This window comes from Centroberyx affinis, unplaced genomic scaffold (genome assembly GCF_046629955.1).
Source record: "Centroberyx affinis isolate AG114_WGS23_722 - 3 ecotype Tasmania unplaced genomic scaffold, CSIRO-AGI_Caff_v1 ptg001726l_1, whole genome shotgun sequence".
Classification (NCBI taxonomy): Eukaryota; Metazoa; Chordata; class Actinopteri; order Beryciformes; family Berycidae; genus Centroberyx; species Centroberyx affinis.
The window spans coordinates 19,062-44,536 of record NW_027280133.1 but is presented as its reverse complement, the minus strand read 5'-3'; the positions used below and the strand labels follow the sequence as shown (position 1 = coordinate 44,536).

The 25,475-nt window shown below is 40.1% G+C and overlaps 3 protein-coding genes across 3 annotated transcripts in view; 1 reads left to right on the top strand and 2 right to left on the bottom strand.

Moving 5' to 3' along the window:
- apba2b (amyloid beta (A4) precursor protein-binding, family A, member 2b) overlaps positions 1–11,604 on the top strand; it is a 28,670-nt gene extending 17,066 nt beyond the window's left edge. The window contains exons 7-13 of the mRNA XM_071528798.1: positions 935–1,021; positions 5,192–5,377; positions 6,965–7,144; positions 7,961–8,173; positions 8,403–8,522; positions 9,125–9,265; positions 10,209–11,604. Of these exons, the coding sequence (XP_071384899.1) occupies positions 935–1,021; positions 5,192–5,377; positions 6,965–7,144; positions 7,961–8,173; positions 8,403–8,522; positions 9,125–9,265; positions 10,209–10,280 (999 nt within the window). The 3' untranslated portion in view covers positions 10,281–11,604. The remainder of the gene's footprint in view (positions 1–934; positions 1,022–5,191; positions 5,378–6,964; positions 7,145–7,960; positions 8,174–8,402; positions 8,523–9,124; positions 9,266–10,208) is intronic.
- A 303-nt stretch (positions 11,605–11,907) lies between these two features.
- On the bottom strand, positions 11,908–16,051 carry sord (sorbitol dehydrogenase). Its single transcript, XM_071528803.1, has 9 exons — positions 15,863–16,051; positions 15,716–15,749; positions 15,355–15,519; positions 14,470–14,629; positions 14,181–14,299; positions 13,443–13,508; positions 13,123–13,301; positions 12,778–12,899; positions 11,908–12,548 (listed from the first exon to the last, which is right to left on the bottom strand). Exons 1-9 carry the CDS (start codon positions 15,914–15,916, stop codon positions 12,383–12,385), a joined length of 1,065 nt encoding a protein of 354 aa, XP_071384904.1. The 5' UTR covers positions 15,917–16,051; the 3' UTR covers positions 11,908–12,382.
- Positions 16,052–18,908: 2,857 nt separating this feature from the next.
- Positions 18,909–20,446, bottom strand: terb2 (telomere repeat binding bouquet formation protein 2). Its single transcript, XM_071528788.1, has 5 exons — positions 20,334–20,446; positions 19,725–19,806; positions 19,489–19,628; positions 19,299–19,360; positions 18,909–18,998 (listed from the first exon to the last, which is right to left on the bottom strand). The coding sequence occupies exons 1-5, from the start codon at positions 20,434–20,436 to the stop codon at positions 18,993–18,995; spliced, it is 393 nt and encodes a 130-aa protein (XP_071384889.1). The 5' UTR covers positions 20,437–20,446; the 3' UTR covers positions 18,909–18,992.
- Positions 20,447–25,475: the final 5,029 nt, after the last annotated feature.

The window sequence follows — 25,475 nt, the reverse complement described above, 5'->3', positions numbered from 1 at the left end:
CTAAAATAAACGGTGCACAATTCATTACATTAAATATTTCATTACAGCTATGCTTATATGCTTTAATAATATTTTTAGGACTGCTGCCTCATTTTAAATGCATCAGGCATTTTTTAATTAAGCAAAATCAAACATAATTTCATTAGTCTGCAGTGCACAGCAATTAGAGGGAAATGTGTGCAGGCTTGTGCTGTGCTGAAGCTGCATGGCATTCGTTGGCGTAACAGCCAGCTGGTAAGGGTTTAGTGCTAAGCTGTTTCTTGTTGCAGCGCCAGCTGACCGTCCCCACGCCAGGCCAGTTGATGTGAACTAGCACCACTGCCAAACAACTGTCCCGCTCGCTTTTTATGCCTTTCCCGCCTCACCTTTAGGCTTAACCCTCTGTCCCATCCAACCTCCCAGCAATTATCTAACTGAACCCCAAATGCAATGCATGCATGCACTGTTGCAAACATGGCTGTTTTCATTTTGGATATTCTAAAATATAATTTACTTACACTACCAGTTAAAAGTTTGGACACACCTGATTGAATGTACTATGTTTTTCATTCTCTTAAAGCCATTTTGATCCAAAGGCTTATGCTTCAATGCTTGAAATTTGTTTCTTAGACAAATATAAATAGTGTTGATGCCTATGTATTTCTTTCCAAAGCCTTTGCCTTTCCAGCAAGGCAAAGGGCGGCTACTTTAAAGAATCTTTGCTATTATTCTAAAATGTGGAAAATAGTCTAAATAAAGAAAAATGTGGTTCATCCAAATTTTTGACTGGTAGTGTAGATCAAATAAGGACATTAGATAGTTGTGAATTATTATCTAGCAGAAGGGGCAACCTTGATACGAGGATATTTGTACAGTCAAAGCACTTGAAGTCTATGTAGAGCAAGGAGGCGATCTGACCAACCCACTCTGCTGTTTGTGTCTCGCTTTACTGCAGAGCCCAGACGGAGATGCCCAGACGCTCACTGAGGTCGACCTGTTCATCTCCACCCAGAGGATCAAAGTTCTCAATGCAGACTCACAGGTGAGTGCCAGCAAGCACAGAAGACATTACATATTCTGTTTGGTGGACGTGTTTATTCAAAGTATCTTAAATCACCTGTGGGAATCAAGCCTTTAAAGCAATATTCCACTTAGTTTTAAAATGGGGGTTATTTGGCACTTGACCGCCATGAAAACCAGAATATAAACTACTCACCAAACTCAGATGCGATCGGATGGATGAGATTGTAGCATTTGTAGCGTTTCAACAAGGCCATGAAAATAGCCTGAAAACTTACATTTAACACATTTGTGCATACATATCCCATAACATATCCCACTTTTAAGACAATAAAGCAGTAATTGTTTGGTCGTCATTTTGCATTTCTATTCTTGGTTTACACTAAAATTATTATTTTAAAATAAAAGTAGATCCGGTCTCCCAAACAGGAACTATCTCTCTTAAATGGTATCCCTTCGCTATGTTCTCTTCTATCAACAAAAGTGCTATTTGGCGAAATCATATTCTGAAACGCTGGACCCACAGTCAATTGAAAATTACAGTAGCGGGATCCGTTGTTGAATCTGTTCACGAACATGTTAAACGTTCACTAGTTTTCAGGCTATTTTCGTGGCCTCATTCAAATGAATGGGAAGTAAAAATCCGAACGCTACAAATTTGTCCAGCTGCATCTGATCTTGGTGATTAGTTTATATTCTGGTTTTCATGGCGGTCAAGTGCCAAATAACCCCCATGATAAAACTAAGTGGAATATTGCTTTAACTGACAGTGTCAGTGCCATACTTAAACTATTGAGCTACACAAGGCCCTATACAGAAGGAGAGTGGGTTTTCGAGTGTGTGTTGGTGTCTGCTGACTATCGACAAATGCTCCTGTCATGACTTCACCATTGACGCACATTCCTTCTCCTGAAATTCCATCACAGATTGTAGTATTTGTTTGTTTAATCTGATGATGTATTTATCAGAATTCCCTTTGAGCGAGGATAAGAATAGATTTTGTAAAGCCAAAAAGCTGCGTGAACATCTGTCCATGGAGGGTGACTCAGAGAGAATGTAGACGGCAAGCTGTTTGATCGCAGAGCTACAGTAAAGAAGCAGATATCTTGTGTTCAGTATGAGAGCATTTCATAGTTGAACATTTGTATGAATATCCCAACCATAACTAGGGATGGGACGATATGCTTATCTCACGATCGGATTCGATACACAATATGGGGTTTCATGGTTCGATACAACCATGATACGACATGACATAATATATAAAAGTTCAATGACAAAAGAGTGTGACTGTGCAAAATTATGTTTATTTTTGAGCCACAAACCTTTCTAGCAATGGCACTGGCTTACTAGAATGTAAATAACAATTTATACATGTCATTACTAAGTGCAAATAATATAATTTGGATGGAGAGCTTGTGAAATTGTGATGGTCAAGCCGTCTCATTTGTGATTACTACAGCAGAATAAAATATCGGAATTCATTTTTCTGCCCCACAATACATATTGTCACTTGAATTTCTTTATATTGTCCCATCCCTAAAAATGACACCACCTGCAATCAATTACTTATCAGTTAAAAAAGCTGTACACATGGTTACCATAGACTACATAATGTTGTTCTCATTGAGTTTAATAGGAAGTGTATTAACATGCCTGACACACCCTGGAACTCAAAAGACAGGCTGAACTTGTCCGGTTGAAGGTCTTATCTGATGGATTTTCTCTTATTCAAGTTTTTTGACAAACCCTCTCTCCACTCTTGGAGCACAGTGTAACATATAATGAATCTCTCTTGCTTTAGTTCTATAACAACCAGCTGTGTGAAGTAGTGGTAAAAGTAGTCACACAGGTGGAGTCTTTGATTGAGGCACAAATGCTTCTGGGAGTGTTGAAGTTCTTGGGATCGTGAAAAGAGCTTTGTGCTCACAGTAACACTTAAATATATATGGGATAGGTGATTCATTTGCAGTCTTTCAATCTGAGCTGCTGTCTGGCTGACTGAGCAGCAGCAGAGTGTCAGGGCGAGTGTGTGTGTGTGTGTGTGTGTGTGTGTGTGTGTGTGGGCAGCCGCCTGGCAGAAACTAACGTGCTGCAATGCAGTGTCTCTCTTCTTCCCTCTTCCATCTGTTTGCCACTGGTACTGGCACTCTTGAGAGAGATTCAGAGTTTTGACAAGCCTTTATTGTGCAACTGAAAAGCATGCTACAGCTTGCATGGGGTTTTGGGCACTGATGCACAATAAGAACAACTCAAGGCAGGCTATAATGTGAAATGAAATGAATCAAAATTAAATTAAACTAAACATACTACCATAAAACATCAACAAATACAAATCCCCCTCAACAGCCCACAGATTACACCCTTAAAGGTTCATATCATTTCCAAAGCAGATGCAAGTAAATGTAGATCATATTTGTAGGTATAGGTAGATTTAAGTAAATATTCAAGTATGTATATATGAATATATAAATACTTAGCAAACATATCTGCTATAAGTATAGAAATTAGTACATATCAACATTTGTTACATACAGTATGTATTTTATTACTGAATAGCTTATATGTCTTGGTAGTTGGGGACATGGCAAAAATGCTGAAGTCTACTGAAAACAAAGTGGTCAAAATACATAAAATCCTATCTAAGATCGATTGTTTTGTGTTGATATGGTAAAAGTTAGATTTTAGATTTTAGATTACTCATATTGATGCATCAATGACAAATGTGATGATACTCTATTTATTGTTTATCAAACCCAAAACTTATCATTTACATTTTTACACCTTGATAAAGGCCCAGGCATCCTCTCTGTGGCAGCATCCAGTGGTGTGACAGGCCCTGGATATTAGGCTATAGCTCTGGACACTTTGAGTCAGCCACCACAATATTGCAAATCGTTGGTGGCCATTTTACAAAAAGTTGGTTAGAAAGGGTAATATTACTACAGTTCCTAGTTCTGGGTGCCTTAAGTTCAGCAGCTGGGCTAGGTAATTGCATATTTTCCATTGGACCTGCGTGTAAGTTACACACACCTGTGTTGTTTGTCATGTCTTTATTGTTGTCAAAAGGCAAAAAAGCGAACAGTGAGTTTAACCTTTTATTACACTGAGCTTACCATTTATGGAGCTGCTCAAACAAATGGTAGGGACGATGTACTGCAGGTCTTCAAAAGCATTCCTCAGAAAATCTACACCTATGACCTAAGATAATTATTCGTCTGGGTAAACAAATATCAAAACACATGCTGAAAATAACTTAAGCTACATGCAACCTTTTCTTTCATCAACAAAACCACCCTGATATCAAAACCCTTCTGAGTTTTCTATGCACCTGTTCATGTTATTTGGATGAACTTGTCATGCACTCAAGATCAAATTTACATTGGTGTTATTTGACTATAATCAAACTATAGTTGTATATGCAATCAAAAATTAGGCCTATATGCTTTCTACCAAGAACATTTGCATCTTACTCTGTTCCCTAACATTATCATGAAAGCAGGTACGACATTAAAAAGGACCCAATATGACTTTTAATTTCAGTACATTACTGATGAAAAGAAACTGACCAGTGGCACAAGGTGGATAATTACCAGTCAGTTCAGTTGAGCCAATTTTGTATTCACAGTGATCTCCAAAGATCAATATTCGAAAGCACATCTTTGATCCCACTTAAAACAGCATGACTTTTTCACGAAGATAACCTTGGTCGTTTCATTTTTATGTTTTTCCCTAGAATGTTTTTCAGTGATGTAGTCTCTGAAGTTGCACCTGATTGATGGATTTAGCCACTGAAAATCTTAAATTTTCCCCTGGGGCAGTATATCCACCGGACACCATGCGAGGGATATGTCACTGAGCTAAGTCCCTGATATTGTACAAAGCCAGTTAGGGCCCTGCAACAAAATGATCCTCAAAGACACGTAGCCATGTTAGTAGATGACATTGTATACAGCGGGACACAGATAAACATGTATGGAAGCTGGGTGTGATATAGCCAAGCTGAAATATGGTGTAGTATTATCGTATCATTTTATATGTTAAAATGGCTGATTCGGATGTAGTAATTTCTCTATTATATGGCTCCACCAATAGAGCCGCCAGCATGTTGAACTTTGGCTTGAATTTGAATTTGAATTTTTGTTGTTGTACATATGTTCATACAATGTGATTTTGGTTGGTGTGCCTACAGGAAACAATGATGGACAACGCGCTCCGCACTATATCCTACATTGCTGATATTGGGAACATTGTGGTTCTGATGGCAAGACGCCGGATGCCCCGCACAGCCTCCCAGGACTGTATTGAAACCACGCCTGGGGCGCCCGAGGCCAAGAAGCAGTACAAGATGATCTGCCATGTCTTCGAGTCTGAGGACGTAAGTGCTTCTTGATTTGTGATTTGTGTGTTTGCAGGCTCATGGACCAGCTGCGTCAGTTTATGTGTTTATTTTAGTATCAGGTGAGAGGTTATACGGATGACAGGTTTCTAAAGGAAGTGAGATTGTCGTCTTTCTGTCATAATGAATGGTGACTCATTTGGCGGATGAATCACTCCGACCTCACAACATGCAAACTAATGACAATCTTTAGAGACGAGATGGCAAAAGAAAGGTGACACTCGTCATTGCCTTATCAATGTTAGGTAATTGTCAGATGTTATCCCAGCTTGCCAGTTATTCTTCATATTCATTCTTCCACTAGCCTACAAGGCATCATTTTACTTGTTTATCCTGAACAGTTTTCTACTGTTTGCTCCTTATTAAGCCTGAAAGTGCCGAGTTTTAAATAATTTTAATAATTTTTAATTATGCCAATATATGTATAGGGAAATGATAAAAAATAATTCAATAACTGATTAGAGAAACTTAGTGGAACAGTCTGAGAGCATGATGCAGGTGGGCGAGCCCAACCCTCTGTTTAGTGAAATGATGTAAATTGGCAATATTGTTTTTTTTTTTTTGTCTTTTTACCACAGGGCCGCTGCTTTCTTGTTGAACCAGATTCAACAAGACTTGGCTACATGAATAACAGTTCATGGAGTAGACAGTAATTCAGGGTCCGTGCCAGGCAGTATGAATCTCTGTCTAATTTTGCTGCAAGGTTTCAGAGGCCAGCCAGCTTCATAAAACAGACATTTAGACACTCATCTATCAACTTCTAAAGTATTTATATTCTGCTTCTGTTATTGTAGCTACAGTGGTGGTTTAAAGTGTTTATTATCATCTTTCCATCACTATAGGAAACACAGATTAACTTTTCTGTATTTTTTTTCTTCATTGACTTCCATAGTGAGAAAGTAGAGAAAATGTTCTGAAAGTGCACCTGTGTTTTCTAGTCTATTCTAGTCTATTCTATTCTGGGATTCCCATGTCTATGCCCAGTATATTTATTTTGATGCCAGCAAACCAACCCTGTGTACACTCTGCCTTTGTAAGCCACACTGCTTCCTAATAAAAGAAGACAGAAACATAAAAGAAGACAGAAACATCACATATTGTCTGCCATTAGATTCTTTCTCTGCACATGCTGGTGATTGTCACGTACAAATTTCTACAAATTTCAAATTTCTATTTCAGTGTAAGAATAGACCCAATCAGTAATTCACAACACAACACCGGTTTCGTTATTCCTTGTTCTATTTGTCTTGGTTTATGGTTTACCTTTTGTGGCACTGGCAGGAGAGGTGCTAGCTGCCTGTAACTGAGATGAAAGCAAATAGCCTTTGACAATGAAAATCAATTTATATTGTCCTTTAAATTATTCCTGGCGCAAGTAAACCACCACCACCATTGTTTGATGCCACAGAATCATTTCTACAGTATCTTTATTTCTATGTATCTTCATTTCTCACTTTCTCAGTGAAGAGTAGCTCCTGTAGATCTAACACTTGACACAAGATCACAAACATACATTAACTTCTGTTTTCCACTTCCTGTATCTCTCACCTTGTTTCCCGTCTCCAGGCTCAGCTCATAGCTCAGTCCATCGGCCAGGCGTTCAGCGTAGCTTACCAGGAGTTCCTGAGAGCCAATGGCATTAACCCCGAGGACCTGAGCCAGAAAGAGTACAGTGACATCATCAACACCCAGGAGATGTACAACGATGACCTCATTCACTTCTCCAACTCTGAAAACTGCAAAGAGGTTGGTTCACATCTAGCGTCTTGCAGTGTGTTTTTGTATTTCGGCTGGAGACTTGGAGACAGAAAAGATAAGACAAAACAAATAATACTGAGGGATCATAGTGTACATCCGTGTGAGGACTGCATGTATTCCAACAGAACACAGACATGCATGCCTTGCAACTTCAAGGTAGTGTTTGTATTTGTTTTGCTGCAGATGTGTTTGTGGGTGAGTGCATGAGAAGGAGAGACGGAGATACAGTGAGAGTTTTCATGTGTGTTTGTGGCAGAAATCAGACTCATATTGCAGTAGGGGAAGATACCACAAGCATACTGTAGCTGTTAACTAATTAGACAGATTATGAGGCAGATGGTACAGTAAAATCTACTCAAAGCATAGCAACTCTAGCTTTTCCTGCCGGGCCTTTTCCCCTTTAGCCAGAAGCTTTTGGAGAATCGTGAAACCATGAAACAGTTTCTGCTGTATGAACAGAGACACGCTGCATGGGCACCAGGACACACGACTGCTATATTGGGGAAACATGACTAATTTGTAACAAGACAGATTTTCATACATTTTTCCCATCTGGGACCATCTGGGCAAAATGGATAGGGGCGGTATGGGGGTTAGAGAAACCACCATGAATCCAGCCTACTGAAGTTTCCATGAGCAAGACACTGAATCCCTACCAGCTCCAGGAGAGAGAAAGAAAATTTCCCTCAGGAATCAATAAAGTATCACATTATTCGGCAAGCCAGTACATGACAAAATTGTAAAACCGACCAGTAAAACAGCTCCCTCTCTCTGCCCCCCCCCCCCTTCACTTCCCACCCACAGCTGCAGCTGGAGAAGAGTAAAGGTGAGATCCTGGGTGTGGTGATCGTGGAGTCCGGCTGGGGCTCCATCCTGCCCACAGTTATCTTAGCCAACATGATGAACGGTGGACCAGCGGCACGCTCCGGCAAGCTCAGCATCGGAGACCAGATCATGTCCATCAACAACACCAGCCTAGTGGGGCTGCCGCTCGCCACCTGTCAGGGAATCATCAAGGTATGAGGGACTGGAAGAGGCAGTTTGAACCACAGAACAGCCTGAATGAATATAAAACAGTATGCTTAAAAACTAAACCACTTCTTCCTCATCCACTGTTATAAGCATGGAGAAATAAGCAGAAACGAAAGGAGAACTTTCTAACTTGTTAGCCTTGTGTGTGTGTGTGTGTGTGTGTGTGTGTGTGTGTGTGTATGTGTGTGTGTGTGTGTGTGTGTGTGTGTTAAAGGGCTTGAAGAACCAGGTTCAGGTGAAACTGAACATTGTCAGCTGCCCTCCCGTCACCACTGTCCTCATCAAGAGACCAGATCTTAAGTATCAGCTGGGCTTCAGTGTCCAGAACGGCATTGTAAGTCCTTTCTCCCAACCTTCAGCATAAAGGTTCACTTTGAGATTCAGCACTTTGAGATTATTTAAATAACATAAGATCTGATTTTTCAAAATAGTGTCAAGTATGCTGCCATGTTGTGCTTTTCCCATGGAAAAAAATGTTATGTATGTTATGTTTGTTACTGTATGTGTATGTTTTACATCCCTGTCTCAACCTAGATTCATCTATTCATTACTTTATTTTCAGTATCTAATGCACTAAACAAACACCGTGCCAGCTGCAGTATTGTGATAAATTACTCTTGTTGACTCAGACAATATTTATACACCATATACAGGCTCTCCTAAGGAATCCCATTATCTTTAGCAAGGGTTTAATGTGATATCACTTTATCATTGTCTTTTTATGTAGTTATACGTCCTCCAGCATCCTCTGCTCTCCTTTATAGCCTCAGCTGCCTCCTCTCCGTTTCAAACGCCATCACCTTGCCATTGCAGAGAAAGAGAGATTGCAGACCTTTTCCAGTGGTGTTCACTGAGCATATTACTGTCTTCTTGAGAAATGCTAACAACAAAAGTACTTTTCTGTTTTGTTTTGTTTTTGTATGTGTTACCCCACAGATATGCAGTCTGATGCGGGGAGGCATCGCAGAGCGAGGCGGGGTCCGTGTCGGCCACAGGATCATAGAGATCAACGGGCAGAGTGTGGTGGCCACAGCACATGAGAAGATTGTCCAGGCCCTCTCTAACTCTGTTGGCGAGGTTAGACATACACACAAACACGCATGTACACATAAATGTGTCTGCATACTTCCGCACACACATGTACACATGCAGATGGACAAAGACATAAAATACCACACTCGTGCAAATACCTTACTTGCCAACCCTCCTGATTTTTCCAGCCAATGGACTGACTTGTTAAAAATAGTAACACAAAAAATCTTGGCCTTATACTATCACTGCTGTTTCCAAATGCTCAACAAAAAGTTGCACCAAAAATGTAGTCTCTGTGGTATTAGTTATTATTATTAGTTGTTATTATTAGTGCTATTAGTTCAGCGAAGGTTGGAGCCAAACACACGTATGCCGCAAAAAGGAAATAAAGAGTTTGAAGAAAAAGAAATACACCTGCAAGTTTCAGTTGTCACGCAAGGTCGAATTCACCTTTCTCACTGACAATTTTTAAGGGAAAGGGTTTGCCTACTGCAAGGTTTGTCGAGTTGTTTTGTGTGCGGAGCAGACGGGAGTCAAAATGATGTCTGTCACCACAAAGAAACAGATAAGCATAAGAGGGCGGTGGCAGTGCATCAGAAGCAGCGCGGGCATGCTAGGATCTGTACTATATTTTCATTGTTATTTTATACATAAAAAGTCACTCTCAAGGTTGGCAACACATACTCACACACAAAACATACATGAACTTGCTATTGTGTGTCTTGTGCTTTGTTCTGCTTCCTTGTTTGTGTTACATCACTCTGTTCTACAACTGATTTTTGTTCAGTTAGATGTAGTCAGGCTCATGCTCTGTAAAATCCTTTGAGAAGTGCTTGTGATAAAGGGCTATAGAACTAAGTGAACCTGAACGAACCTACACACACACACACACAATCTCTTACAGTATGAGTTTGCTCTTTTAGAGAAAAACAAATACTGAAGTTTGCCAGTTTTATTGAGATTCTGATGTCATTTCTTTCATTGGCAGATTCACATGAAGACGATGCCAGCAGCCATGTTCAGACTCCTAACAGGACAGGAGACACCTATGTACATATAAATGATGGACAGGGACCATTCCACCTGGATGAGCTGTCAGCTGGGATTCAGATCAGCGTCTTGAAGGGCAAACCGAGCTGACCAATGACTGAGGGAGGACGGCTTGTCCCTGCGCCCAGACAGTCATTTATCTTTTTTTTTTTTTTTTTCCTGCTGATGATTCAAATGTTTATCATCTCCCCTCTTTCCTGTGCTTAACATGCAACGGCCATTTCATTGACACTTGAGATGCTTTTGCCCATCTGACCAGCTGAAGAGTCGGTGTGTGTGTGTGTGGATATTGTTTATGTTATTTATTTGTCTCGTCTGTGCTTTTGTGTGTCAGTTCAGTGAGACTGTATGGACTGATCGAGTGAATGCATCACAATTTATTTTTTATATTCATATAATGTAATATGGTACTTCTACTGTACTTCTTGTATACAGTTTCATTTTTTTCTCTGTTGTTTATTTATTTCTCATGTAAATACATATTTTGCTAATATTGTGACTGAAGGAGATGGGGAAAGGGCCACGGTCGCTTTGTATATATTTACTGAATCTCCCTGCTGATGCGATAGCAGACAGTGATAATGGCAAAGACACAATTTAATGCCAGTTATCATAGTAATTGCCTGTGAAAAGGGAGTCTTGGGGAATGACTTTGGTGTTTAAAATGTTTGGTTTGAGTATGCTAAGTTGATGATGTAATGTACCTGTTAATCAAAGCAATGCTTGCAGCAGGGGTTTTAAGGGAGAAAATGCCATATCCTTCTGATTTATTTCATTTTAGGGCAATACAAATGTTTAACCTCTGAATGGCAAGTCATTTCAAGAGATGTGCAACTCTTTTCTAAATCCCATGTACAAACATGCAACACTCTCACACACATTTGAATAACAAGCAATTCAACAGAGCTATTAACATGCATTGATTATGCTTTTGAAATCAAAGTCATGTGTATGAAAAACGAAGTTGCATTTTCTTTTGTGTGCTATTCTACTGTATGTTCATCTTTAGTGTTCCTGACTGAAACTCATGCATACTATGAGTGGATTGTGAATGTACTGTGTTGTGTGAGCTGTTCCATTGCCATAAGCAGTATTAGAATGTCTGTACATAAAAAGAAACTTGTCTAGTATTGTGCTCATGTAAAAAAAAATCAAAAAAAAAAAATCACATGGTTTAGTCACTGCAAAAACATCTTCCCTCCTGTATGTCAGCTTTCAGCCTTGAGAGTGAAAGAGAGAACTGTGAATCACACACTGTGACAGAAAAAGCCTTACCACTGAGTAACGGTTTTACAATGCATTGTACTAAAAATCTAACCATATGAACATTATCTGTGTGCATGCCTCTTAAAATAGTATCAAGTCATTGTGGCAAGATAATAAAATCTAAGCTAAACCCGGCTGTTTTTTGTTTGACTGGATCAACCTACAAACTGTATGAGATCTAAAAAAGCTCAAATTGCAGTGTGAAAGGACGGCCTGACCACTGACTGAAGGTTTTCTGTACTACAAATTAACTTGTATAAGACTTCTCTGCCATGTACTTCCATTCTGAGCCTCTGGTTCCCCCTGATGCCTGAAACTGGGTAGTGCGGGTTATGTCAAAAAATTTAAGAACTGCATTATATTTCGTACCACTTTATTTTAGTGATTCAGTTTCAGTTTTTCAGTATTTTTGTATTAAAACATTTCTGTACCATTAAAAGTATTTGACATTTTTGAGCCTTTAAAAATTACAAATTCTATAAAAATGATACACATAAAATAATTAAACCTGTTGGTGACAGAATGAAGTAGACATGAGAGCATTTTTCATGGTACAACATAAAATGTGGGCAAAATAACCTGCATGCCAGCTCAAAATGGGACATTGACACAATGACTTACAGCAGAACTGATGGCCTAAAACTTGATGGAAATGCTGCATCTGATGCTTAGCTGCGTCTCTGATCTGAAGGCATTAAGGCAGTTGTTTGTCTAACTCATTCACACCGTTGTTGTTAGTCTGGCTCTTTGTACTAGCGTCTTTATCTTTCTTAAGGTCAATGTCCTATTAGTGAATGTCTGCCTGTCACGCTGTGCCGCAGTTTTGCTTCACTGCAGCGGGTCAGATCAAGGGTTCTGGTCGTTCTGGTCACACTTTAACATGACCTTTACCCCCTGGCCCTGACGCGTAGTCTCAAAGGCCTGGGCCGCCTGCTCCAGAGGGAAGCGGTGGGTCACCAGCGGCTTCACATTCACTTTCTTCGACGCCAACATGGCTATGGCCATCGGCCAGCTGCAACACAGTCAGACAAGTATTTTACTGATGGGTCCTTTCTCTCTGACATCTACTACTTATTTTACAAATAGGGCTTGTGCTAAGGCGGTAGCTGATGTCAAGATGGCACACCTGACTACAAGACAAACTTTTGACTGAAATGTGAAGGAACTGCAGTACAACTGGCTCTAACTTGATTTTAAAGATCTACTTGGAATAAGAAAGGCAAAACAGTATATTTACTTACGTATTGCAATAGCGGAAAACCCCTCTGATGTCCACCTCTCTGACGGCAGCGTTGAGCAGAGGAACAGTGGCCATCTCCGAGCCGAGACCCACCAGCACCACCACGCCTCCAGAGCGCGTTGCCTGGTAGGGAACAACTCAGAAATCACTTGGTTTATTTAACTGAATGAGACTGTTTTATGACAGAAAGCAAGGGTCTGTGGTAACAGATATTGAGACACACCATCCAGTAATAACAGTACTTGGACAAAGTTATTTTAATTCTTATGTCTACAGTTTGTACAGAGTTACTTGGGATACTCTGCATACAAATTTCAACGGTCTTCAATGGTAGGTAGTCACGTACATAGATGGCAGTTTGGATGCTGCTCTCAACACCACTGCATTCAATCGTAATGTGAGGCTGAGCTCCCAGTATGCCCTCTACACTCTTGGCCAGATCCTGGGGTCCGTCCCCTCTCTTCACTATCAGCGGGAAGTCGGCGCCCAACTCCTTGGCCATCTCCAAACGCTCCGAGAACAGATCTGAGGACAGCAACGGTGGTTTACAACAGTACAATGGATTACAGCAAAGGAAAATACTGCAAAGAAGATGCCATCAGAATCAATTTAACATGCTACTGGCCATTTGAGATGAAGTAAGTGTATATTAATTGTATGTCTTACCAGTAATGACCACTTGTGAGGCCCCCATTGCCTTGGCAACGAGCAGACAGACCAACCCAATAGGTCCTGTGGCAAGAGAGGAAATAACCTAGAAATTTACTGTAAAGATTGTGCAAGAAATATCCAACAACCTAAGATTACAATAATGTGCATGCATGATTATAAACACATTTTATTTTAAGCTTGGGGCTACATATTGCGATAATGAAATTTTATGGTTCAGACACAAGGCAGGGAGTGTCAATGGCATGAAGATGTGTGTGCAGCATAGGCAACATTTATCATTGGTCCTATACTGTATAACGTATTCCTTTATTTTAGAAAGTTCACCTATTACTTTCTTTACTAGGCATTGCTAAGGATAGATGTGTCAATTGTTCATAAGCTTGTTTTCTCTAACATAAAGCATATGTTAAATATTAAGTCTGTTACCAGAGGTGTTTGGGTTCATTGGTTTTTCCCTCACTTGAGTTTTGTTGAGTCAGTATGATTCTCACTTTTGCGACTACACCCACTGTGTGTTGATTTAAATTCCTTACTTGCACGGGCGTGTTTCTCAAATGTAATCATGCTTATTGTATTCGTTTGCAGCATGCCCTGAAATGCCCTTGCTGTAAGCTGTAAATCGTCTACAGTCTAAACCTTATTGGTGGGAGGTTTATATAAAAGTCTGTGGTTGGGGTTTACTGCTGTCATTGTTGATGTTGACAGTATAGAGAAATGACAGCGCAGTCTTACCTGCACCACAGATGAGCACAGTGCTGCCAAGAGATACGCCGGCTCTGCGACAGGCGTGTATCCCCACAGACAGAGGTTCAATAAGAGCTCCCTCCTCAAACGTCACATTATCAGGCAGCCTAGACAGGTGAGAAGAGACACAGAGAGAGCGGCGAGAGAAAGAGAGACGAGGGATTATGCAAAGGAAAGCAAGAGAGAGAGAGAGAGAGAGAGAGAGAGAGATCGTCAGTCTTTACGCAACCTCCTGTGAACAACAATGGAATCAGGCTCCACTGGAAGTTTTTTTCACTTGTAGCAGAAGTTGGCACTGTGCTTGTAGTATCGGCACAGGTTTCCATCATCAGGGGGTGTGGCGCAGAAGAAGATGGTGGGAGACAGGTTGTAGTGTCCGGATTTGAAGAACTCGTCCATCTCACGGGGCACACCTGGCTCAACTGCCACTCTGTCACCTAGAAAATACAAGCTCAAGATTACAGCACTGTACAAATGTATGGGGGGTTGAGTAAGATCTTATCCAAATGATGTATTGTGCATGCCATCTGGTGGATGTCTCCAAAGTGCCGTTCAGTACCATGAATGCATAGATTTAAATGTCATATTACAGTGGGTATGCTTTATAAAATAACCAGAGTGGAAGTAGATAATAGAACCAATTTACATGATGATTATCGTTCTTTGAAACATAAAGGCTTGTCATCTTCCTTTGAGCAGAAGGAAGGCACTTTTCTGCCATGCACATTTTAGGAGACACTGCCTTTTGTTCGTTTACACTCCTGACGCGGACCACCCACTAGAGCTGAACAATGAATAGACAAAAAAAAAAAATCGAAATCGCAATATATACTTCTGCAATTTCCAAATCGCAGAGGCTGCAATTAGTTGCTTAAAAGAGAGTTGCGTCCAAAATGGATTTCTAAACAAGGTGTGTTAAGAGCTGCGGGTAATTTCTGGTCCATGAATCAAGTACAATATCATCATACTCAAACTCAGTAAATCCTGCACACTGACATCTATTTTTTTTTTTTTGTCTTATTTTATATCTATTTTTTCACTTTAAACATTTTTTGAAGTTCTGAAAAATGTAAGACAAGAAAAACGCAATTGCAATATTCTGTCAAATAATCGCATTTTATTTTGTCAATGACTTTCAGCCCTACCTCACACACCCACCTACCTGCTTTGAGGTGCTTGACTGCCGATCCCACCTTCACCACGCGCCCAGCTGCCTCGTGCCCCAACACCATGGGCTTTGTGACCACGTAGTCCCCGATGCGGCCGTGCTGCCAGTAGTGCACGTCTGACCCGCAGATGCCAACAGAGTGCATCTGCAGCAAAACCTCTGGGTGCGAAACAAGGACACAACGAGGATGGATCAGTAACGAGGACGGTTCAGTACAGTCCAATAAAGGACATGCATTTTGTCACCATGTTAATATTAGGGGGACACATGGACACTTCAGCTGTTCTTTGGAGAAAACAAGATTGCAATACATTATATTCCATAATTTGAAGTTGAACTAATGCTTGTCTCATACCATTAGGTCCTGGCTCCGGGATGGGGCGATGCTCCTGTGAGAAATTGGCAATGCAACAATGCACAATGTCAGTTAAGCAACACACAGAGCTGCAACTAACTGTAATAGGAATTGTTCGTGCAAGTTTGTGCAAGATCTGTCATATACCAGTCTGAGGTCTCCTTGCGCGTGCAGCACCACGGACAGGTTTTCCGTCTCCATGTCACACGCGGAGCAGCGCTGCTGGTCGGGAAGGTAAAAGGTGTTGGACAGGAGGAAACACAGTCCAGAATCTGAAGAGAAGTTTTTAGATTTGCGGTCTGTCTTGTTCTTCTTCTGTCTGCGGGCTGCTGAAGCTCAAAGTGCACCTTCCTGATGCGGTGGGCAGGTGCCAAAACAAAGCCTGTGATTGGCCAAACACCCGAGGGATAGTCCATTTCCAAAGGGGTGAAGGGTAGTGTGCACAAAAAATTTAAATCGACTTATTGACTGATTTCTCACCACTAATACCATAATATTCTAGTTTATTATACTATCACAGTATGTGCTGTTAGTATATTACTTTGCTATTGCACCCGTGTCCATGACACACCGCCGTGCCATCTGCACAGAAACCCCTTAAGACCTCAAGCACACGATCACATGTCCCATATGGCCAATTGAAAGCAGGCGTTACATATCCAGGAAGTGTTTCTATACAGATCATGGATGTATTAAACTACAGATAAATTGTAAACAGAGAGGAATTTCATATAGAGGCTGCACTGAATGTTCAAAATATTAAGGGACATCTTGTTGATATTGAATTGCAGCCCATTTTGCACAGTATATCTCAATTTTCTCAAAGCTTAAAAATCCTTCTCCAACTCGTCTGCTTCTCTTTATCTACATATTGATTGGTATAGATTTGATAAAGGAAATCAATAAGGGGTAATGGCTTCTACCAGGATTTACCTCATCAGTGTACTAAATGAGTGTTCCTATTCATTCAGTGTACTTTGCTATTCATCGTACAATATTAGATTTCTAGCTATTGATTTAAAACAAGATACATGTCAGCCTCTTGAGGCGGGTTAATAATGGACATTGAGGACATTCTTGGTGAATGTGCCTGTAATCCCTTTAGCTGAATAGTTGAATATTAGTCACGGGGGTTTAGTTGTATTCCACCTTCAGTGGCAGAACCAATAAACTTAAAAAAAAAAAAAAGAAGAAGCTATTTTTAAATAACTGCCTTCTCTTTCCTCCAAACCAGGTAATAGTTGTGAAGAGCACAGAGCATTAATTGCACTTCATAAACTAACTCATTGAACAGTCACTGGGACATCAGCCTGTTGAACAAAGAACTTGGCTGTGTATTCATATGCTGATGAAAATCTAGCTCCTTTGTTCAGCAAAGTGAATAATAAGAATCATCAAATTTGTCTGAGGACCTTTACACCCTAATTGAAACTATTTCATACTAATTGAGCTAATGAACTATTGTAAAAAAAAAAAAAAAAAAAAAAACTATTCTATAAACAATCTACTTCTATAACATATCTACTATAAACTTCATTTAGCTGTGAACTAGGGACCTTTTTACTTTGAGAACCACTTTCATAGCAGGAGTAATTTTCTAGGGAAGCAGTCGCTACACAGTCAATAATGACAATGATTCAGGAGTTAAGCATATTGTTACACAGGCAGTTTGAGGAAACTGATAAGGCCCAAATGTAATCTTAATTTCTTTTGTTTTGTCTTGAGGAACTTTTTCTAGCTAGATTTTCTTCCTAGTAATAGGCTATCGGCTCCCTGAGGCGCCTCAGTGGACCAAAACCCCGTCTCTGTGCTCCTAGAGGCCATGGGGAGTCTGACAGAGCTGCAGGTGTTATGGGCTGCATCATGTGGCCTCATTTCCCAACTCTCTTCCACTGGGAACCTGAAAAAGTTGCAGAAGCTAGGTTTGAGCAACAACAGTCAGCTCACTGCCTCCTGGCAGAGGGCAGCTACGAGCTCTGCAGTGGCTCAACCTGTCAGGCAATGAACTGAAAGATCTTCCTGATGAAGGCTAATAATCTCTGGTCTTTAATGTTTATCAACTTCGAAAGAAACTCTTTTAAGCAGGTTACCAAATCACTCGGGTCAGTGGTTACCCCTTCATAGACTATCTATGCTCCAAAGAAATTAATTACTAATAACAAACAATACACATTAATACAGAAATAAGCATCATTCATACATGGATATGGCAAGTCTGCAAGCCCTGAGCATTATGTTCAATGGTATAGCATCACTGGAAGATAATCCATGGGTTTATTAGATTGACTAAACTTGACCTGAGAAAACTCATTTAGAAACAGAGCTCATCACTGACAAAAATATGCACAGTATGTGTCTGATGTGTCATCTGCATCCGCTGTGGTCCAGACTGCGATTTCAAATGTGTAATGTTGCAACTTTTTTCATTTGTCTTTTGACTGGACTTCATTTTACTTGGAAAAGTGAATGAAACTGAGGAAACCGAAGGACGTTAGAGGGATAAAACTAGCAGACTTGACATGAACTTCATATTTGACAAATAAAATGACAAAACAACAAAAGTGGTTATCAGCGTTATACCGATTTATTTTATTTCAATGTATACATCCACACTGCACACAAATAGATAATGCAAATGGAAAACAAACATACTATATATCATTTGCCAATACAATAGCATATCTTCAGATTGCAATTGTAAATAGCCGCTACTTGTTCTTCTCAAATGCATGTTTTTGTCTCAGTAAATTATCTGTGCAGCTGAACACCTCGTCTGTTGCTCCAGGCCTTACAGACAGAGTATCTCCAATACCCGGGACGGCAATCACACAGGTCACCTGAATACTTCTGCAGGTTATCAATTCTGACGTACCCTAAAGTGAACAAGTCAACAAAAAAAAAATGCCCGAAAAAATGCCTACTGTTAAACATTAATATCAGTAAAACCTTATTCCAACTGCCACTCAGATGAGGGCATTTTGGAAACATGTATGATTGTTTAATAATTTCAGTACAAATTACTCCACTTTCAATGTATTTCAGTAAAGTGAATATTTCTCTGGCTTGAATGACCTCCATTCCTGATGGGTCTGGATTAGCGAGGTTGTAATAGAAGTACAGACATTTTCTAAAACCAAATGAATGCAGCATCAACACACTCCGATAGTAACACAACACAGAGTGGACGTTTTTACCTGTAAGCATGTTATTAACTGGATAATCCCGTACTTCACAGCACAGAGAGGCTTCATGTTGTGACGGGTCTGTGTCAGATTGTTCAGAACTGTCAAGAGAATAATAATAATTCCAACAGTGTACTGCAAAGTTAACTATTTATTGAGTTTTATTCCTGATCATTATTTAGGGAACTGATTCTGTAAAACATACTCGCTGCTCCTGACTTCACTTAAGTCTTCATCTGTCTGATAACTTTGACTCTTATATGAGCCCTGTAGAAACATGAAACGATCCAACATATTTGATAACATAACATATTTGATTACAACCACTGAAATTCTCTGCTTTTGTATCTACACTGGCACTACATGAAGATATATTATATTGTTTTCCTTTTTGTACGTACCTGAGCTATTGATTGACCATCTTCACATTCCCAAATCAACCTCCCAACCACATTTCTCACCTCTAAAATGATAAGATAATCACAGGTACATTAGGCTATTTTTTTTTTATCTTTCATAAAACATCCTTATTCTGTTATGCTTTGACATAAAGAAAGTAATTTTGTATAATAACAAATATATATCCCTCACCGTCCTGCACACAGGCTGGAGGCAGCACATATTGTCCGATACTCAGAGACTTCACACTCTGACGCTTCTCACACGCAGACAGATACAAGCTGTGAAAAAGTGTCACCTTGTTCCACAGGTAATCTTTACTCTCAAATATCCTGGAATACAGAATCAAACATATAGGAGGGATGAAAAACAACTGATTTGTTGGGTGACCAGTGTCTCAGGTAGCTTAGCTTTGTCATCCTGCTCACCTTTGAGTATCAGGACAGGTAGCATCTTCACTGAACAGGTAGTCCGCTGTCCTCCAACTAGCAATGGTCCCACCTTCAGATACTAGGAGGAAATATATAACCACAAAAATACTCCAACCCAGCTCAAACTATAGGAAGAAAATATGGGAGCGAAAGTGCCTATCTAAACCCAACTTGAACTACAAAGCTAAATGGCAGTAACTGCATTAGAGCAAGACAAAGTGAAACAGACAAAAATTAGCCTACTTCATTATCTTAATCTTCATGTTTTTTGGTAGCACCTATGGGTCTTTTTGTAATAATGAAATCTAACTTTTGAAAAACACAAAAAATAGTTACTCCTGTTTACTTTTGCAAAGCAGTATAGGTCACCAGACCGAATTTGTGGTATTATGTAGGCTGATTACTCTTTTAAAAGAGAAAACAGCACATAGGGGCTGTTTCTCTGTAAGGGCTAACGTTACTGTAGTTTAGTTTGGCAGCTGCAGCTCTGTCACCACAAGGATTCGACATTTTCTTCACCAGTACTAGCTAAATTAACATACGGGTAACATTAGCAGGTGATTAATTTAGCTTACATCAACCTTAACAGTAGAGTAGCCTACTTACTCCAGAAGTCGTGACATGCCTGCTTCACGCTGTTTGAAAACCATGCAGTTCGTTTCTGAAACATTGTCTCTGTGGAAGAAGGTTGTTTTGAGTTACTGTTCATGTTGGTTCGCCCTCTGGCTCCCCAACTACTTTGTTTCCTGTATAATGGCGGCTGTTCTTCTATGTATCATTTGGCGCTAAAATGTTCCTGCTGCCTTCATATACTGTTGTAAATATGGTGACGAACAGTGTCAACGTACGCCACCTGCTGGTTGCATTCAAAGACTAAAAAAAAAAAAAATTTCTAGTAATTGATTACAAATTAGTTATAGCTTGAGCTTTCATATGTCACACATTTTGCGACACTAAGGCATATCATATATGATGAATGAGATGAAACAACATTTTCTTTATTGCAATTACGAGTTTAGCTCACATGGACAACCAACAAATTGAGAACCTAGGATTTGGACTATTATGTGACACTAAAACTCTCCCCTGCACATTTTCAGTGCCCCTGGGACACACTTGGCCTTTAAAAGAAGGATTAATTTACATAAAACAATTAAATGAAAACATAAAATCTGCAAAGAGTCTGTTTTTATGAAGGTGGGGTCAGGGAGGAAACTCCATCAGATCGGCAGTAGACGAAATGACTGGCCGATAGCTGATATTTAATAAAATGCCAATATCAGACCAATCGACAAACCGATATATTGGTCTAACCCCAGTGTAGCCTACATATTACATTTCAGGAATCGAGTCTAGGCATGGGATGGGCGAGTCCCTCGACCAGGTATAGTGTGTGTAGTACTACTTATCGCCACCAGATGGTAATATTACTTAACAATTGACCACAAAATTTTTGTCCATTTAGTATGGTTCCTAACAGTTGAATTGAACAATGTGTTTTGCAATACAAAATCCCACTTTGATCAAAGAGTCACGACTTCAGCTTCTTCCATTAGCTTCAGTGCAGCAGCTATTGAACAACTGTGGGTCTCTAGAAAGTGTGTTTCCATAGGCCTATCTTAAAAATGCAGTAACCTTCAGAGGGCAAAGCCATACTGACTCTCATATTGAGCTGGTGGCTGATTGATTAGGTCTTAATGTGCAGCATGTAGTCGATGCAATGTCATAAGGGGTTAAAGGTGATGTGCCACAGCTTTTTTTATTTATTCACATTGGTGAATAGAATTTAAAAATGGCATTATATTACCATATTATGAGGCATTTTTCAGTCTTGTACAGGTATTATATCCTATATTCAGTATGCAAAGGTGTTTCTGGATGGTTAATTGATTATTTTAGATGAAAAACTCCACATAAATATTTTATTTTTAGCTGACGTTATATTGTCAAACCTCATGAGCTGTGCACAGGCTTATAGATACTCTACTGTGTGTATAAGTCAAAGCCTGTGAGCAATATCTATGACCACCTAGGGAGGGTTGGCTGCAGGTCAGGTACTCATAGCTGACACACACACACACACACACACACACACACACACACACACACACACACACACACACACACACACACACAAACAAATGGGTTCCTGTTTATTAAGCCCAATAACGTCACGTAACCTTGTGTTTTATAACAGCAGGAGTCTATTAAGGAAGATATTGCTGTGCAGCAGTGGCCACTGTGTTGTTGGTGTAATTGATGGACTCTGCTTGTTTGAACTCTTTGAAACCGGAGAGGCAATCACTGTCACTGGCTGTGGAATAGGCTGTAGCCCAAGATATTATGGGGCTCTGCTTAGAAATTGCTTATATAGTGACTGAGCAAACGTATACTGCATGTTCTCAGCCCAGACACTGTATGTTCTGTGTGACAAAAGCAGAGACTCCATGTAGATTGCTGCATGTTTTTTCTTAATTATCTTGCTTGCATACTGTTATTATATTACTGAGTTCCTTTACACGGTGCCTGGTTTGGTTCATATCACTGGTAACTCCATTGCCATGACAACAGCGAGGCCACACCATGTACGTTTCTTGCCCAACCCCCAACACGCTCCTCTCAGAACAAAGCACAGGAATGATGGGCCGGTTGGCAGCTAATACATTTAAATATAACATGAGAAGAAAAGCACAAAGAGGATTTAATTCTCAAATTGCTGTTGCTTGTCCTCACTAGTCCACAGCACCTTGCTTCTTGTAATTACGTGATAAAAAAAAAATACATATATGTATTTTTGGTTGCCCCTGTATTTTTCTCTTGCACAAAAACTGGAACACACTGTAGAGATCAGCGTCACACTGCAATATCTCTGAAATATGGATTTTACATGGAAATTATTTGTGCTCACCTACCTCATTACTGATGTTCTATTTCATTATTTATAACCAGAATAGTAGAATTAATCTCTTTATGGGGTAAATGAGTGTTGTATATTTGTAATATTGTAAATATAAAATGTTGTTTGTGTTGCAACTATGGATGCAGTATGAGTGCATTCATGGCTTCAATATAACGTTTAAAAGGCTTGGTCTTGTTTTTGCCTATTTTGTGTTTGTGTGTAGGTCTTGCACTGCCCAGGTCCAATTCTGATAATCTCAAATTATGTAAAAATGATAGCATGGACTCTCACTCTCTACATTGCTTGCTATTGTTTTGCAGAAAAAGCACTACTGATATTCTTCTTTCAGCTTCCCCTCATCTGGTTGTGCAGGACCGGCCTATCCATCTCCCTATTCCCCATCTTGTATTGTTCCATTGTGTTGTAGAGTATTGAATGGTCATCGCCTTTATATTGTTGTTGTTGGTGTGTGTTGCCATGTTGTCTTTGTAATATGACACTATGAAAAACTATCACTCAAAAAAAAATATATATATATATATATATAGATTTGTCACTGTTTTGGTATGAAATGAGACTCAACCTCCATCTTGATTTAGAGCCAGGCCCGGGATTTGATTTGGGTCTTGATTCAGAGGTTTATTTGGCCTGGTTTAGGTTTGTCTTGGACTCATCGGGTCTTCGCTGTAACCCTGCTGTGGTTATGATTCTGCTGGGACGAGAGACTGACAGGAATTGCACTGCAGCTCTTTTAATGGGATGGTTTTGGTCAAGCATTAGGCCATATCCAGAGGAGAATTCAAGCGGTTAAACTAGTTCATTGGTGTAGTCTTTAATGGATAAAAGGATAAATAATGAGCGGCATAATGAAAAGTCAGGGAGAAACAATGGCAGACAGCGCTGTGGAACTGTGGAGATTAATGAATTTGGTGTTCATATGTGTGTGTGTGTGTGTGTGTGTGTGTGTGTGTTTTCAGAACAGGGAGAACTTCAGTCACGCTGTGTTTAAATCAAGGTGAGGGACATTTATGGAAATAAGTCCCAAGCTCCAGGACAAGCACATTTGTCTTAATGAGTTGCTGCTGGCTTTGAATGTCATATATTAACTTATTTAAGACAGCCAGTCAACGTTCTCTTATTTTACCTTGTCAGAGTGTTAAAATAGTTAACCTGACTGCAGTTATATTATTGGCGACTATATGAAGAGTAGATTTGAACTGCAGCTACCTGCATTCATATGTCATATTAAGTTGCATTCAGTTCAGCTATTTGCTAAATGAGTAATCTGTGACAGAGGATATCTGAGTGTGTTTCCAGTTAAGAATAAAAAATCAGCCCTCTCTCTCTGTCTTTCTCTCTTTCTCCACCCCTCTCTCTCTCTCTCTCTCCCTCTCTCTGAAATTTATCAAGTCTCTTTCTCCCCAGCTGAACCAACAACATCAAAGGAGTGTGCTTCAAATCGCAGGTGTTGAAGGATTAAGGCCACCGCAGGATGGGGTTTTATTCTCAGCCACATCTTTGATGTAGTGTCGCTTTCACTCACTTGTATCTGTAACCTGTAACATGGCTTGGCAGCCCAGAGCTGCCCATCAAGTCCCACAGGTCCTAATTTTACTTAACTGAAAATACAGAATATTCTCATGTAGGCTACACATTAAGTGGGTGTAAATACAAAGAGGCTCCACTCATGTGTCCCAAAACAAATTCATGTCAGTAGTTGCACAGAATTGAAGAGTATATAATAACATAATGAGGGATCTCATTATGGCAAATAGTGCTAATAGTCTCACAAGTGTAGCATAGCTATTTCGGTTAATTCCAGTTGTGTGTTATAGCCGGGATTGAGTCGATTTAAATTAACACAACCAAACTGGCTAGCCGTGTTGTTAATATATTGTTGCTTTTTGCCCTACTTAAATTGTTTGGACAGAAAGTAAGATGTAGGAAGGCAGCTGCCCTACAGTGTTAACTACAGAGAGGTGTTGGAGGCTGAGTGGATTCTCTCTCCATGGGAGGTGGAGAGGAAGGTGATAGTTAGGCTGGGACACAGGACAGCATCCCGACTAGGGAAATGTACATTTTAACACTAGAATGGCATGCCACCATGAACTGACTGCTGGTTTGAATTCCTTTCTACCTAATCCAGTGGTGTGAGGCTTTCAAGATCATGCAAGGAAATAGTATATTCACCTCCTTCAGCTTGCTGGCTAACCTAAAATAGAGACACTGAACTACAAATAGAGTTCTTGTGTATTTTTGCTGAAATGGTGCTGTTGAACTTGACAGTATGGATTTCTTCTTGGACTCTCTGGTCAATATCCTCCTTCATAGCTTTCATTTACAGTGCTGTACACAGGGTGCACTTTTCAGTATATTTTTTTTTCTTTACTGACTTTTTTTTCTTTACTGACTTTCATAGTAAAATTAGAAAAGAGAAAGTGACCCCAGCAGCAGGAATCACAAAACATTCATAAGTGGCACAGGTATTTCACACTGCTCTGGCATTCTGATACCAACAGTCCTCCTCAAATCCGGCCCTTGGGGTCCAGAGTGCTGCTGGTTTTCTCATCTAACAGCTAGTTAATTACATTCACCTGTCAGGTGTAAAGCAGTCCCTGATTAGACAGCCAGAATGAAAACTACCTGGCAGAATAGATAACCAGCAGTAGCCTACTCTGGACCACTGCCTTATACTCTAACACCGGGAGAGGCAACCATGTGCCGCGGAGCGCCGAAAGTTCCTCCTCTCTGGTTGAAGGTGTTCTAATTAGTGAAATCACCTGATGTCGTCTGTGGTTGGAATGAAAACCTGCAGACTGTCGGCCCTCCGTGGCACATGGTTGCCTATC